The following is a 15,686-nucleotide window of genomic DNA, read 5'->3' as shown; positions in this document are numbered from 1 at the left end:
CTTCACAAGTTATATTTGAACCCTGCGCCTATGTGCATTATGTGTATGTGAAATGTTCTTGATGCATTATAGGTGAACACATTTACATTAAACATTAAACATTAGATATTTTGTCACATCATTGCATTATAGAGACTCCCAAAAGTTTTCCTCCAGCATAAAATCATTCTGTTTGGATAAACGGAGTCATAGGTGCCTGGGGAATGTTTGCAAATATCCTGACTTTTATAGACATGCTTTTACCGCTCTTGTAAACATTTTGCATTTACATTTGAGTCTTTTTATTTGGTTTATATGCTTTTCTGCTCAAATGATCAGACATGAAATGGGCCAAAGTACGCGTCAAGTTCAAGTGCGTCATTCTGACGCTGCGCTCCTATTGGCCGGTGGAGAGGCGCTCGGCTGTCCGCGTCCGGCAGGGGGCGCGTTTAATTCCGCCTGTTGCGTCTCTCCTCCTCCTCTGATCAAATGGCAGTGAGGGATCCGAATCTTTAAATGAATCGGATCGTTCGAACGACTCGCTTCAAGGAACCGATTGACTGAAATCATTCCCAAAATCCCCTACATTGGACAGACTGGGTCAAATCTATCCAATGGTTATATTGGGAGTCACACTGGTTTCAAATGCAAACTGCATTGGTCTCTGTGGATCTCTGGTAACATGTTGGGAACCAACAGAACTCAATTGAATCCTACTGGAATAAGAGCCCAATTTTAGCACATGACGATATTGCAATGGTTTTAATAGTAAACGGTACACGGTTCGTGCCGGTGTTCGCGATGGAAACCATAAAACGCGTATTTGTTTTAAGGATCCCTTACGGGAGTCGTTCACGCGCGCTTTGTGAGTCGGTTCGACCGAATCTTCAAAGCAATGAATCGGACATCACTTGTCTGATGAGCAGAAACTCCCCGGGTGAGACCGAGGGAGGAAGATGGCGGCCACTGACCGATCCCGGTCCGAAGCTGCGAAGCAGCGGCGCCAGGATCAGCTCCAACGGTGGCAGGGCTCGGAGACGGATCGGACCGAGGCGGAGGCGAGGGGCCAGTCCTCCGCTCCCGGAAACCGACGAGGCCGAGTGCGCTTCGCCCAGGGCGCCGTGTTCATGGCCGCCTGTTCCGCTGGGGACCAGGAGGAGGTGGCGGAACTCCTGCGACAGGGAGCTGATATCAACCACGCCAATGTGGACGGACTGACGGCTCTGCATCAGGTATCCGGATCGTCCGTGACGCGTTTACGCTTTCGTTAGATTGGATTTGAACGCTTTGCAAACTTTTCTCTGCGCCTTCATGAACCGTGTGGCACACGCGCCGGATCTGGTGAAGTGTTACATTGTAACAAAAGCGATCATTCAAATCTGCATTCGAGTTGAAACTTTGTAACATCCCGTCTTACAAGTTATGAAATGCGTTGTCCGTCTCTGGACGTCCCGTTACTGTACGTTGGTCAGTGGGTCTTTGCTAAATTACTGCTTAAATAGCTCAGAATTGTGTGTTCTGTCACATTGTAATTATTGAAAGGTAATATTGAAATGATGGTTATGTATATAGCCTAGGTTCTGTGTTGCCTTGCTGGCAAAGTTCTGGATCTGGACCAGAAGTTCTCGGCCTCTCTTTTCTGCCTTCATCTAGACTTGTTGCCATTTTCTTACTTTTAATATTTGTTTTACATTGTGTGCGGAAGGTTGCATCCGTGCTGTCTTGGCACTCATCTTGTGTATGTGTCTTTCTTTATAAATGAAGACTAGGGAGTGTCTTGGGCCTGTCCCGTAGCTGTCATGTTTATTGTGGCTACTGCCCACTTGTGATTTCAGCCTACCAGCATCCAGGTTTAACAGGCACAGCAAGACTGTCTTCATATCTTTGAGCTCTTTCAAGGAATGGTTGGAATTTGTTTTGTACCTTTTGATATAGGCTTTGTGTTTTGTTTTTCTCACTTTCGAATGTTTGTTTAATTCTACGGTTAGGAGGGGTTATATATTGTGCTATTGTTTTCCTTCAGTCCTTCAAGTAGAAACTTTCTAACCCTTGTGCAGGGTATTCATCTTCAATGTTATAAGCGTGATTAGAGGAATTTATAAAAACAACAAAAAAAAATCGCAGCTATGGGCTGAGCGCTCTGCCGATGTTACAGTTGTCATTGTGATGTCACAGCTGCGCAGGTATGCAGCAACGGCGGCTTTGGGCCTTATGTCACACCTTCTAAGTACATGTATACACTTCTTCACGCGTACACGCTTGTGTCCGTGTGCGTTCTCAAAAGTGACGACAGGTCAGATGCAGTTTTGAAATGCGACTTTAAACCCTGGTTTGCTTAATTCATGTTACGTTACGTTTTGTGTTTTGGTCATCTTTTTGAGATTAGAGGAAACTGCTTTTTGTTACTGAATGTTTTGGTTTGATTTGTTGCGTGGCGTGGCGAGCTTTAAGTCCATACTCTGTTTTGCCGTGACATAAGCTGAATTTTATGAGAGGAAAAAGCACCGATGAAATCATAGCTTGAAGAACACTGACCGTAAGCCTGGGAACACACAGCCCTCTGTGTGTGTGTGTGTGTGTGTGTGTGTGTGTGTTTGTGTGTGTGTGTTTAGCTCTGGACAGAATCAGTGTCACATCCTGTTAAAGACACTGTTTTGCCTCTCTGCTACACACACACGTGCACACACACATATACACAAACATCAACACATATGCTCCCCTCAGTCACAGATAGAGTAACAACGATGGTTTACCACCCAATCGTCCTGAAGTAAACAGACGTTCCGTACGCAGATGGTCAGGGAAAAGAATTGTGACCAGATCTTTTCCTGCTTGTTAAGTGTTTCTCAGGAGAAAGACCATCATGAGTCAAACCAAACACACAAACCTGAACTTCGTATTCAACGGCTTAAAAGAACTCAAACATTTTGACTTCCACTAGCTTTTAAACAAGCAAATTTTTAACTTGTTTATCCGTCATTCATTTTTATGTATTGAATAATCCCAAGCTAGAACAATTGAAGGTTTTTTATAAATTCCACCTGTCACGCGCGTGCAAGCTTCTACTTGATAAAATATTCAAAATCTCATCAAAACTAGAAATATATATCGAGCAGATACTGAGTGCTGATTGGTCAATTAACCGTTTCAACTTGACCCAATAGCTCAAAACAGTAAGAGCCATTACTGACGTTTACTTTATTATTCCATGTCAAGACCGATATCTTCTAGAGTTAAGATGGAATTTGCTGGATAAAATGTGTGTCCGTAATATATTATGTAATTTCTTTATAAAATAGTAAAGCAGTCAAAGTTTTGCTATATTGTATTTCTTGTGCGGTATAGGTATAGCGCTTGCACCTTATTGCATAATAATATTTATGTTAATATTCGTATTATATCCAAAATGGTCTAAGCGTTTGAATACTTATTTTAATATTGTTTCGTCCTATGTATAAACATTTGTGTGTGGGGCCAAAAGTTTACTTGAGTCTATATGAGCGTGTTTAAAGATGTTTATAATGAATTGAAGCGGTGTGAGCGCTCGCATGTGCGATGATGCTCTGTCCTTGCTCATCCCGATCTTGGTCCTGTTGTTCTCCTGTTGCTCGGTAACGGGAATTAAATATAGTTATTGCTCTTTAAATTTTTCCGTCCCTTCTATCCAAAGTCTCTCTCTCTTTCTCTCTCTCTTGTGAGCGCATGGAAAACATTCTTCATGCAGTACAAGCCGCTGTTGTCAGAAGGAAAGGCCAGTCGCTCTGAATCACACACACACAGTGACCCAGTCAAGAACTTCACACCTTCTCTGTAAAGAAGGTTCCCACTGTTCTATAGAATCCCACACAATGCGAAAGGGGTTATGAATAGAAACGTCTTTCTGTCCACACACAGAGAGAGAGAGTGAAAAACGAGTGCAGTGTATGTTTAGATTTCTATAGGCTGCCGGTGTCCTCTGAGAGATGATGATTTGCTTCGAGGCCGCAGGATGTTGGGCCCATTTTCCCCCTCGAATCCATGTTACTGTAAAGCAAAGGCTGATGTGTGTTACTGCTGCAGTGTTACGCTTGCCAACCACCTCAAGCTACTATAAATGATGGATACCCACAGTTTCAAAGTATACAGCCAAGCTACATGTGACATTAGAAAAGTATTTAGCTGCATTACAAGAAGCTACTTGTAAAAAGTAACATTCAGCAACTTTGAAGCTATTTAAAGAGACCATATGCTTTAACTGTATAGTTGTTATACAGTTTATATATTATTAAAATGTTGTTTTGCACATCAAAGAACTCGGTTAGGTTGACTGAATTACATTTGAGCACATATTGGTTTTGTGTAATCGGTTTGGAGAGCATTTATTTTGCCTTGGGCTAATGCCAGCTATTTCATCCTGAAACTCTGAGCACACAAAAAACATGGATTTCCCATGATGCAATATGTGAATGTCACTAGGAATCACTAGTAGTCAGCAGAAAGCCATGACTGTATCATTAGTGTTATAAATCTAAAACTGTTATCAACAGTGTCCTGTGTATGAGAGGTACATCATACAGACATTTGTATGACATCAGTTTCTGTGTTTGTCTCTCTCTCTCTCTCTCTCTCTCTCTCTCTCTCTCTCTCTCTCTCTGTCTCTAGGCCTGTATTGATGAGAATGCAGAAATGGTTCAGTTTCTGGTAGAGAGCGGGAGTAATGTAAACCGAGGAGACAACGAAGGCTGGACGCCCCTCCACGCCGCCGCCTCATGCGGTTTCGTACAAATCACAAAGTGAGTAGCTCCGTCCCAAATTTGAATCAGCTGCCTGCCTTCCAACAAAATACATCTACGATATGTGACTGCGACAATCCAAAAGACAGATTTAGGTTATAAGTATAGCTGTGTTCTCAATAATAGCGCAAAGGCTGTCCTCAATGTTTTCAATACACAATTATTGTGGCCAAGAGAATTGACATATCGATACATCCATTAATGATTGAAACCATTAAATGAATTACACTTCTTAATAACGCGGTCATTGAAAGTACAGAACTTGTATTCTGTGACACTCCTAGCAAGTTGCACAAAATGTTGTTGTTGCAAATGATCTGTCATTTAAAAGTTGTATACAACGAGTAATAATTGATGAAAGTCTACTGTTTTGTCAGCTATTTAATAGTTACGTCTTTGCCGTGTCGTAGGTATTTGATAGAACACGGGGCGCGTGTGGGGGCAGTAAACAGCGAGGGGGAACTTCCCCTGGACGTCGCCACTGAAGATGCCATGGAGAGACTGCTGAAAGCGGAGATTAAAAAACAGGGTGAGAAATCTTTTAGCTATTCAACAAATGGGACGCTTCTTGCAAAATTCTCATTCCGACAGCGCTGTATTATCGTCTTAAACACTCCATGTGTCTGATCTGTGTGATCCAATTAAAACTAAACGCATGCGCACGCCCAACACAAGCTTTTTTTAGCGTGTTCGTAGGATGTGTTAGGGTTTGAGAGCCACAGAACCTGAACTTGCCACATCAAAGGCTTTATTAAAATACTGCATTTGCCTGTGCCTTTTTATAAACGCTTGTTAGACGTGTGTGTGAATGTGGGTATGAGTGTGTTTTTGTGTCACTCACTTGAGAACAGAATGATCTTGAACGCCTGTAGCATTTAATTATCAAGATAGCTCAGTTTATTGTGTTTCTCACTGATCCACTGCGTACACGCACCACCAGACATTTGACCATCAGCATGAAGTCTGCATGAAGGCCAAAACTCTTCATCTTTCAAAGATTTAAAGTCCTCATGTAACCCTTTCTTCCTGTTTCAAAGAAATAACCTCCACGCATTATACAAAGCTAAATGGGCCTTCGGGAGCTAGGAATTTTGTACTTCGATAAAAGCGGTCAATTGTAGTTGCCGGGTACCTTGTGAGTACAACTTTGTGTGTAAGTGTTTGTAAAACCGTTACTTTATAATGAATTTACAGGTATCGATGTGGAGCAGGCCAGGAGGGAGGAAGAGAGAGTCATGCTTCAGGATGCCACGGCCGTGATGGCAGGAACTGGCTCTCTTGTCCCTCATCAAAACACGCAGGCCACGGCACTGCATGTAGCTGCTGCTAAAGGATACATTGAGGTGTTAAAGTGAGTTCAAGCGTGTCTACTGAGATGGCAATGCGGTGTTGACTATATTTGTCAAGCACACCCTGTTATCAAAACGTTATTGTAGGAATAATACAAAGTTAAGTTTATCAATAACGTCATACCAACATTTGTTCCCAAACTGTCTAGCACATACTGAGTAATAGCTTAATTTGGGCGAATTTTTCAACTTCAAAGTGTGTGTAGTGTTGACCGTGTTCATCAGGCTAATCAACATTCGTCCCAGCACCTACTAAATTATAGCTTGTTTTATGCTAACTTTGCTACCCTGTTACATATATTTTGTTTATTAGATTTTTCGAGGAAAGAAGAAAATCACTATAACCGGTGTACTGTATTTCTGTCGGGCTCTGAGAACATCTTATTGAAAAAGGATGTGCACCCAAAAATAGAAATGCAGATCAGACCTGAATTGATAAATCATTTGTCAGGGTGCTGCTGCAGTGTGTGGTGGACGTGGACAGTCGGGACAGTGACGGTTGGACGGCGCTCCATGCGGCTGCTCACTGGGGTCAGGAGGAGGCCTGTAATCTGCTCGTTGAGCACATGTGTGACATGAGTGCGGTTAATATTGTGGTAAGAGCGCAGACACACTCACACGTGCTTTACAGAAATAAAGATCATTTAACATACAGTCATTACTTAATGAAGATTATTTGTGATTATTTTGTCTATGCGAGTAAAATGAGAATGCGAGTATTAAACAGTCGCAATTAAGTATTCCAACGCACCGTGTGATTGTGTCTCATAGGGCCAGACTCCACTCGATGTAGCCGATGAGAACCTTGTCGATGTCTTGGAAGAGCTGCAGAAGAAGCAGAACGCTGTAAGTTTGCATGTATGCGTGTGTTTATATATACGCTATCTTATCGTCTCTCTGCTTACAGTATGTTCAAAGAACGCTTTCACTGCAAGTAAACGAGCAGTTATCTTTGCCAAAAGAATGTTCGGCAAGCAAGCAAGAGTGTGTGTGTGTGTGTGATGCAGCAATGTGTTTGTTTGTTTATTTAATTTGAATGGTGGCAAATAATTGAACAACACTGAGAGCAACAGCTATAAAATGCAGATATCATAGTCTAGCGATAGCTAATTTAAAACATCCGTGCCTTAAACCTAAAGAGCTGTTGTTGTTTTTGTAAAGATGCGTTCAGAGAAACAGAAGATCCAGTCCCTTGTCATTGAGACCAGCCCGACTGTTTCCACGGCACCCGCTCGCCTTCGCAGGTAACTTCACGCATCACTTCCTGTGTGATGAATCCCAACATGACATGTTTATTTTTTGTAATTTATCTTTAACTATGATGAAGACATTGGGTCATACACATCTGTGTGTAAGCTACACTAGTGTGCATTACTGGACATTATAGTTTTATCTCTTGTACAGTTGTGTTGAATGGGGAAAATAAAAAATGTCGTAGCACATGTTGTCTGCTCACTGGCTTGTCTCTGATGTATTGACTGGCTGCAGGACATCAATTTCTCGTATGAGCAGCAGAGAAAAAATCACGCTTCACGAGAGAGAAAAGCACGCCCTCCCCACGCTCCAAACTCCGCCCACCGAAGAGGAGGACGAGGAATCCAGGACAGTGGTCGCCCCCAAAGCCTCCAGCAGCTCCAGTTCAGAGGAAGAGAGCGAATCGGAGAGCGACGCTGAGTCAGGTGACCAAAGATGATAAGCCACACCCACTATTATCCTGGAAATGGCGTCAGCTGAATGTCTGTACTTGTCTTTTTAGAAAAGGCAAAAACTCGAGAAATGATCAACAACAAGCGCAACAATTCTGCTTCGGTTGCGAGTGCTACGGTGACCGGCACAGCTGGAAACCAGGCTAAAAAGGTGAAGAGAGCTGTGCTGCCGCGCTTATAAGCATATTCGCGTTATTGTTTATAACTTGGGAACTGTATGGAATTGTTTTTATCCGTCCAAAATCATTGGTCCAAATATTTTCAAAAATCAATCAATAATAAACCGACAAAATGTTTGTCGGGGTAGATTTTGTTAGGAGTTATTATACCAGGATTATTTTAAAATAAGTTTCATTTATTTACTTATGTCATTTGCATTTAGGGAGAACCCGTCCAGACGTCAACCACAGAGGCTCCGGGTTCCTGGAGGACGTCTTTGCGTAAAGCGGACAGCTCTGTAACGCTGGGCTCTGCCAGGGCCTCCGACTCATCCGGTGACACCCTCAAGGGCTCTGAAACTAAACTGGGCATGACACGCTCGGCATCTAGTCCCAAACTGAGTTCTGAGAGCGATAATAAGGTAACTCACAAACACATGCAAACATCATACACAGACATACAAAGATTGATATAATTGTCTTAAAATGACATCGCTTCCTGTGTTTAGGAGCCCCGGCTTGCCCGCGTGCAGCCCACTCAGTCCAGACGCTTGTTCAGCATTTCAGACACCAACCCGGACAACTCCAGCAGGTGAGACACAAGATACCATTTTATACCCACCGACTGTACGTCTACTCGCCTGTTTTAAATCATTCGCCCATCATTCTGTGTGTAGCTGGTTGAGCCGGAGCTCTTCATACACACGCCGATCGAACAACCAGTCCGGCAACGACGTGTCGGGTCAGAACCCCTTGTTACCTCGCAGCTCATCTTATGGACGGAAGCTCGATGACCCTTCATTGACCTCTTTAACCACAGGAACCTCTGGACTCAGTCGTCTCAACAATCTAGTGGCTCAGAGGTTCGTGTGTCTCTCACTCTTTCTATTTTTATTTGTGCTTTGGGGGTTTAAATATTCAAGACTCTCTCACAGATCAGCCCAGGAAGAGGCCGATAAGAAGGAACCTGTTTCGGTGACAACCTCCAACTCCGTGACCACGACAGGGGACACAGATGCCAAACAGAGACGCAAGTAAGTGTGTGTGATGTACTTGAGCGTGTGCATCTACACAAATTATTCAGCAGGGAAGATTTTGTAGTTCTTTTTTTCTAGGTTTCGCTTTGTGTGTGTTGTAGGTCTTATCTGACTCCGGTGCGGGATGAGGAGGCTGAGGCTCAGAGAAGAGCCCGATCCAGACACCTCCGCCAGTCCAGACGCTCCACACAGGTTTGTCTGATCGTATTACTAACCAACAATCATTGTTTTTTTATTATGGATACTTGGCAAAAACTTAATTTTATTTATATAAATAAATCCTTATAACAGGATTAATTCATTACATTACTAACTGTGAAGCAAAATGTTCTCATAATGAAGTTTATCTACTTGGTCTCTTCTTTGTCTCAATTTTTATCAGACTAAATTTGATTAGATTTGTGCGTTTTAGAGCAGGGTTGCATGATACTAAAGGTGTAATATGCAATAATTTATAATCATGCGATATGCGATACGATAATGCTTAAAATGTGTCAATCAATTGATGATATTAAAATATATTTCTAAAATATATATATATATTTAAAAACTGATCTAATTGCATCTTTTGCATTTTTATAGAATAGAAAAAGCTTCTGTTTCACAAGTCTCTCTGCTATCTGAGTCGACCTAAAACAAATGACTATACGTAGCTTTAAAGTATTAAAGTCATTCAGTTTTTGCGAACTATTGCAATATGTACATTTGCACTAAATTTCGATAATTTAAATATATATTTCAGCCCCGATTTTAATGATGTTTAGATAATTGTTCTGTAAAACAAGGGGTTGATTAATCTGGTATTGGTGACACAAACACTCGTACAGCTGATACTGAGCAAATTGATGGAAGAGGTAGGACACTGACCTTTAACCGGACCCCTGACCCTAACACGAGGAAAACATTTGCTCGAAACGGTTTTGTGGAGTCTCTGTGTGACTCTCGCGTTTGGTCTTCAGGGTGTAACTCTCACAGACCTGCAGGAAGCGGAGAAGACAATGAAGACGGAAAACAGGGGGAAAGAGAAGGACGAGGAGGAGAAAGAAGCAAAGCAAAAGAAGGGAGACGAAGGGGTGAGAAGGGTCGAGCTGCTGTGTTTGTTTGACAATCATTAATCATTTACACAATCATTAAAACGAAACAAAATTGATTTCTCTCAAATGAACTGCAAAATGATTTAATTTGGTTTCTTTTGTCACGTGTTGGTGTGCAGGAGGTGAGCTGGCGATCTCGCATCGCTAACTTGCAAAAGTCAGATCTGCTAGGACTCACGCATCCCCCCGGCGCACCCCGTCCCGACAGACAAGGTAAAGTTTCACCTCTAAATCTTGATTTCATGACACACAGATATGATTGGTTATCTCTAAGTTTAACGTTGTTTATGCCTTGTTTAGTAGATGCAGACAGCGCTGCGGCAGACAGTGAGGAGTGGGTGAGAGAGCGCAGGAGGGCCAGGGCTCGGAGGAGAGGAAGGCCCGGGGAGGTAACCGGAGGACACATCTGACTAAACCAAAAGCTCATCAAGAAATTTTGTGATGGAACTTTGACCTCTCTGTGTTTTCAGAGCGATGACAATGACCCCAGCGGAGAGGAGGAGAGTAGTGGTGGGCGGGACCCACAGGTTTGACCAATCAGATTGTTCTTTTTTCATTTGATTGACACTTTCCTGTGTGAATGCTTTTTTCTCAGGAATAGTGTGAATGAATGGGTGTGAAAAAGGTTTTTTCTTCAGTTCTGTAGAATTTTGTTTCTTTGTGGACTGCTTATTGTGTTATACAAAGTTCATGCTGGTACTTGGTGTACAAAGACAGATGTTCTGTATCTTTCAGGCTCCTGAAAGGTAAAAAGACCATTAAAAATCACCCATGCGACTGCACAATAGTCTTCAGACGTCAGACAAATGTTTGACAGAATCGCAAAACAATCCATGCTGAACTCTGTCACATTTAATTAACCGATCAGATTTGTTTTGATTATAAAACAGCATTGCATTGTTAAAGTTGTTTCTTTTTAAATTACTTCAAGTATCTGAGGCATTCGTAGGTATTAAGTATGTTCATTCAGTCCCTCAATTTCTTTTTCCATTGCCTGACTCTTTTAGTTTGTTTTAGTTTATCTTTTAAACCCGAAGTGTGAATTGTTTTCTGTCTCCCTCTTGCAGACAGACAGGCATGTGAGCAGCAGGTATGAGTCTGACCTTTGACCTTTCATTCTGTTAAGCCATCGTGGCGTGTGGTTTTCTTATTTCATCTCTCTTTTCTCAGGTCTGATTCGGTCTTGAATGACTGTATTCTCACGCGAGGATCGGATTCCAGGGACTTTAAAAAGGTGGGGAGGAATTTGCAGGTTAACTGTGTGTTACGCGGAATTTTGCGTGTGTAACGTGTCTGTATTCGCATGTCTGTGTCTCAGATGTTTGAGGAGGTTTCCAGGGAAAACCGCCGTCTGCAGATGCAGTTATCAGACACGCAGAGAACCATTTCAATGACACGAGTTGAGCTGGAAAAGGCCACTCAGGTGCGCACAAACACACGAAAGCATATCTGGTGGATTGATGTAGGGTTATCATAATACCAAAACCTAAATATTTGATATAAATATTAACAAATTGAAAAAGTAAAACAATGGCATTTATATATATAATATACATAACTATGACTTCACCGGTGTATAAAGACCTAGCGTTATGTTTTAATGAGCTATTTCTATGTACCATAATCTTTTTTGTCTCTTTAACTTACACCGGCTCACAGAAGTAATCTTCTTATATGATTTTTAGTTGTGTATGTTTTCATGTTATACGTTTGACGTCATTTAGATCTATTGTGCTTAGAAATAAATAGATAGTTTGAAAATTAAACTAAGAGCTGATACTATAAACAAGTTTCCCTTTAGTTTCCTTTTGATATGGTTGTGAGAGAACGTAACTATGTTTGTGCGTAACAGAGGCAGGAGAGATTCACAGACTGCACCGCTCTGCTGGAGATGGAAAAGACAGTGAGTTAAAACTTTAATTCTGTTAAGAGCGCTTGAAAAACGCTCTTCTAGTCAGCCGCGTGTTTGGTGACTGAATTGGATCTTATGAGGTCACATCTGCTTTCTCTTTATCTCGATCTCTCAGGAGAGAAAGATGTTAGAGAGGCGTGCCGCCGAGCTTGAAGAGGAATTGAAGGTGAGAACGAAATACTTTGTAGACATGCGTGCTTTTATGCTGGTTGGCTCAGAAGCAGTTTGTGGATAAACCAATGTGCTTCCATCTTGTGAAATGTTTTAAATGTACGTTGCTCAATACTTTATCCCTGAGAGCAACACAGCTGAGCTAAAACAAGTCAAACCTGTTTAGCGTAAGACGTTTGTGTCGCTACACGATCAAGTGCGGTGCGATAAAGTGACGAGTTATAGACAGATTTCCATCTTAAGATTTGAGTTCTGTCAGCGTTGGGAATTAGCAAATTATCTAGAAAGTACTGAATTAGTTTTAGTTCACTTCTGGTTTCCCTCATGTCATTTCAAACGTGTACGACAAGAATTTTACAGCTAACGCTTTCGAAAAAGAGAAGTTTGTACAAAACAAATGTGCTGAAACCAAAAGCTGTGTGAGATACAGAACAAACTTGTATTATAGCACATCTATACCAGTCTTTAACCATTTTCTTTTTTGTCAAAATACCCTGTCGTTGTTCAGAAAACAGCAGCTGTGAGATTCTTCCAAAACATCTAATTTGGTGTTTCACAGACTAAAGAAAGTCGTATAGCTTTGGAGCAAAACTGAATGAATAATGGAAAAATTGTGATTATTTCATGGTTTCCGACAAGCCAATGCAACAGAGGTGAAGTCCTCGGGAAATAACTTGAACGTGTCTGTCGTGCAGGTTTTAGGAGACTTGAGAGCGGACAACCAGAGGCTGAAGGACGAGAACGGAGCTTTGATTCGAGTCATCAGCAAACTCTCCAAATAGAGAGCGGAGAAGAGAGAGAGAGAAACGTCCCACCCCTCCCCCAACATCCTTCCGAGGGCCAAAGGCGGCGAGAGAGGAGGGGTAACCGTCAGACACGAAAAACTACCGAGAAGAATGTCACTGTTTTATGCGGACGGGTCACAGTTTGACTTTTACCTTTCTGCTATACGTGTGCGTGTGGCGTGTTTGAACTTCATGCATGTTCTCAGGAGACCAACAAGGAGACGAAGCTTCGACTTTCTCTCTCTCTTTTTCTCACACACACACTCGCACTCATATGGGGACGCATGCACCATGCACATTCTCACAAGCGTGACCACACACACTCGACGCACATTCCACATCTCGGACAGCTGAGCTCTGCAGTATTGTTTTGCATCTTTGCACGCTGCGTCTGCAAAACACGCAAACACACAACTGAGAGGTTTTACCCCAAAATCCACAAAAAGTTGGCCTGGATATGAGGGTGTCGCTCAAGTTATTGACTCCAGATTTATTGACCAAACAAACAATTGGGGCGACAATCAGTAACATGCCGGAAAACACGCGAGGCGGTGGGTTCGCAGCCTGTTATGCTATGCATCTTGTTTTTTTAATGCGACACTTATGACGAGCGATGCGGAAATTTCTATTTTCGTATTTTTTACTGTTGTGTGAATCCGTCGTAGTCTTCGTGAGCAAGGATAATGTCTTTTGTTTATTGTGTAAATGTACAAATATTATTCGTTTGACATCATAAGCGCCATAAACTGTAACATGGTATCAGTTGCATTTTTCTCCACGTGTTGTTTTTCTAATATATTGAATGAATGTTGGCACTTAATAAAAGATGTGTGTTTGTAGCCCGGTGCCCTTTTCTTTGCTGTGCGTCAAATGTTTTATTTTCAGAATGACGAGTTTTATGATTTGAACGTCTAGATGAAATTTACAGTCTTTTGGATTTGATCTGATTTAGCCTTTCGTGCGATCTCATTTTATTAGTGCTTTCCTTGGTTAGGTAACTCACTGTGTTTTAAGATCTGCGGCTCTTTCTCATCACTCATTGCTCTGTAATGTCTATGTCCCTCCGTCTAGCAGATGTCCTACATCATCAGAAAAAACAAGAACAGCTGTAATAATCTAGCATTCCCACACACAGAGAGAGAGAGAGAGAGAGACGGGGAGTTACAGTAAAACAGGACTGTGTAAACAGAATCTGCAAAATAATTTCAATTCTGTGGTGATGTAGTTCTTGGTTGACACCTTGTTGAGAAGGTCAAACGCAGCAGGGTAACGCAGAATACAAGGTCGTCCGGGAGATTCCTACAGATGCTACAGAGATCAGCCTCCGGTTACCTTCTGAACAAACTGATTGACCCCTCGAGAGCGAATGCCAGCCCTCATCCTGGGATCTGTTTGTCTCATCTACATATACACTGACAACAAGCAGCGCTCCTAATAAGGTACGCCGAGCAGTTCTGCTGTAAATATCCCTCAGGCCTGAGAGAGAGAGAGAGAGAGAGAGAGAGAGAGAGAGAGAGGAAGAGAGGGCGGAGAGGAAAGGTCTGGGGAAAAGAGAAGCGGATGGATTGCGGCCTTATAAGGGTAAAGCGTCTCTTTTCCCATGGTCTGGAACCCCAAACTCCGGCACGGTGCCAAATGAGGCAGAACGGGGTTTGGTGCCATCTAGTGGCTGGGTGATATAAAGACGGGATTAGTATTGTAATGACAAAAGGTGATATTGGTGCTTCCATGATGGTTAAGAGAGGTATGCTGTCTATAGAAGAACTTGAAAGCACGTTAATGTTGTACGGAGAGCATCGCTTGTTGGTTTAACAAGCACTATTTGTAGGATTTACATGTGAACCAGCCTTAGTTCATAAAATGGTCTTCAGTTTGGGAATATTCTGTGTGAAATGCACAAGCCTGAAGAAATAATATGAATAAAATCAAATTAAATCTTTCCCTGATTATCCCTGTCAGATTATCCTACCAGGCATGCGCACATCAATGTTACGTCATATTGCGCTATAAAATCATCACACCTGTTTATTTTATACCGCTACGGGAGTCTGAAAGTGTATTTTCGTTGTTAGTTCATTCTAGATATTTATTTAATACTGGTGGTATTTTTCGATGGGGTGTGGCGCTGTAAATTAATCCTACGTGTTTCTTTTACGTTGGTAGGTTAATCTGACAGGGTAGTTACGATGTAATTTTATGCGTTTATTTTAAACTGCTATGACTATCTGACAGGGTATTTTGCATTGTAAAATCATCCTACCTGTTTATTGTGTTCATGTGGTTTAGATTATAGTAAATATTGCCCTGCGGGAAAATCTGACAGAACACCGGTCTGGCTGTGTTACCATGGTCTGGACCACTTTAACATGGTTTTAAATGTTTATTAAAGACTTCTCTACATTTTAAAGTACCCTTTGTGCGTACTTACATACGTACCCGGAAACAAACTTTTATATTTGCATTTTAAAATGTAAACTTCATGGGATGCGCGAGGCGGTCGTATCAACAGCAATCTTAATTAATTTAGCCTACATAAATCACATACAAATTATTTCTACGTCTCCGGAAAAGCTTATTTAAGTTGATGTCTAGGTGAATAAAAAAGATTTTTTAAATGAGAAATATTTTTACCTCAGCAGCGTCTTTGCAGCGCAATAATAAACGTCATTGATTGGTCCATCATTCCCAGCGCTGAGAAAAGTCACAACAGATGTGCCACGTGA

At 41.9% G+C, this 15,686-nt stretch overlaps 1 protein-coding gene across 2 annotated transcripts; it reads left to right on the top strand.

Moving 5' to 3' along the window:
- Positions 1-833: 833 nt before the first annotated feature.
- LOC306890479 (protein phosphatase 1 regulatory subunit 12A) lies at positions 834-13,802 on the top strand. 2 transcript variants are annotated; one of them, XM_079450246.1, is made up of 24 exons: positions 834-1,211; positions 4,621-4,751; positions 5,162-5,280; positions 5,946-6,102; positions 6,552-6,696; positions 6,872-6,946; positions 7,262-7,344; positions 7,589-7,779; positions 7,857-7,957; positions 8,189-8,386; positions 8,474-8,556; positions 8,642-8,827; positions 8,900-8,998; positions 9,103-9,193; positions 9,961-10,074; positions 10,215-10,308; positions 10,396-10,484; positions 10,566-10,622; positions 11,163-11,185; positions 11,266-11,329; positions 11,414-11,518; positions 11,948-11,998; positions 12,123-12,173; positions 12,874-13,802. In XM_079450246.1, exons 1-24 carry the CDS (start codon positions 936-938, stop codon positions 12,958-12,960), a joined length of 2,670 nt encoding a protein of 889 aa, XP_079306372.1. In that variant the 5' UTR covers positions 834-935; the 3' UTR covers positions 12,961-13,802. The 2 variants fall into 2 exon arrangements, with proteins under 2 accessions (XP_079306372.1, XP_079306373.1); XM_079450247.1 differs by having other exon boundaries at positions 921-1,211; positions 10,399-10,484.
- Positions 13,803-15,686: the final 1,884 nt, after the last annotated feature.

Source organism: Barbatula barbatula (genome assembly GCF_947034865.1).
Source record: "Barbatula barbatula genome assembly, chromosome: 25".
Taxonomy (NCBI): Eukaryota; Metazoa; Chordata; class Actinopteri; order Cypriniformes; family Nemacheilidae; genus Barbatula; species Barbatula barbatula.
The sequence above is the reverse complement of the archived record's forward strand: the minus strand, read 5'-3'. Positions and strand labels throughout refer to the sequence as shown.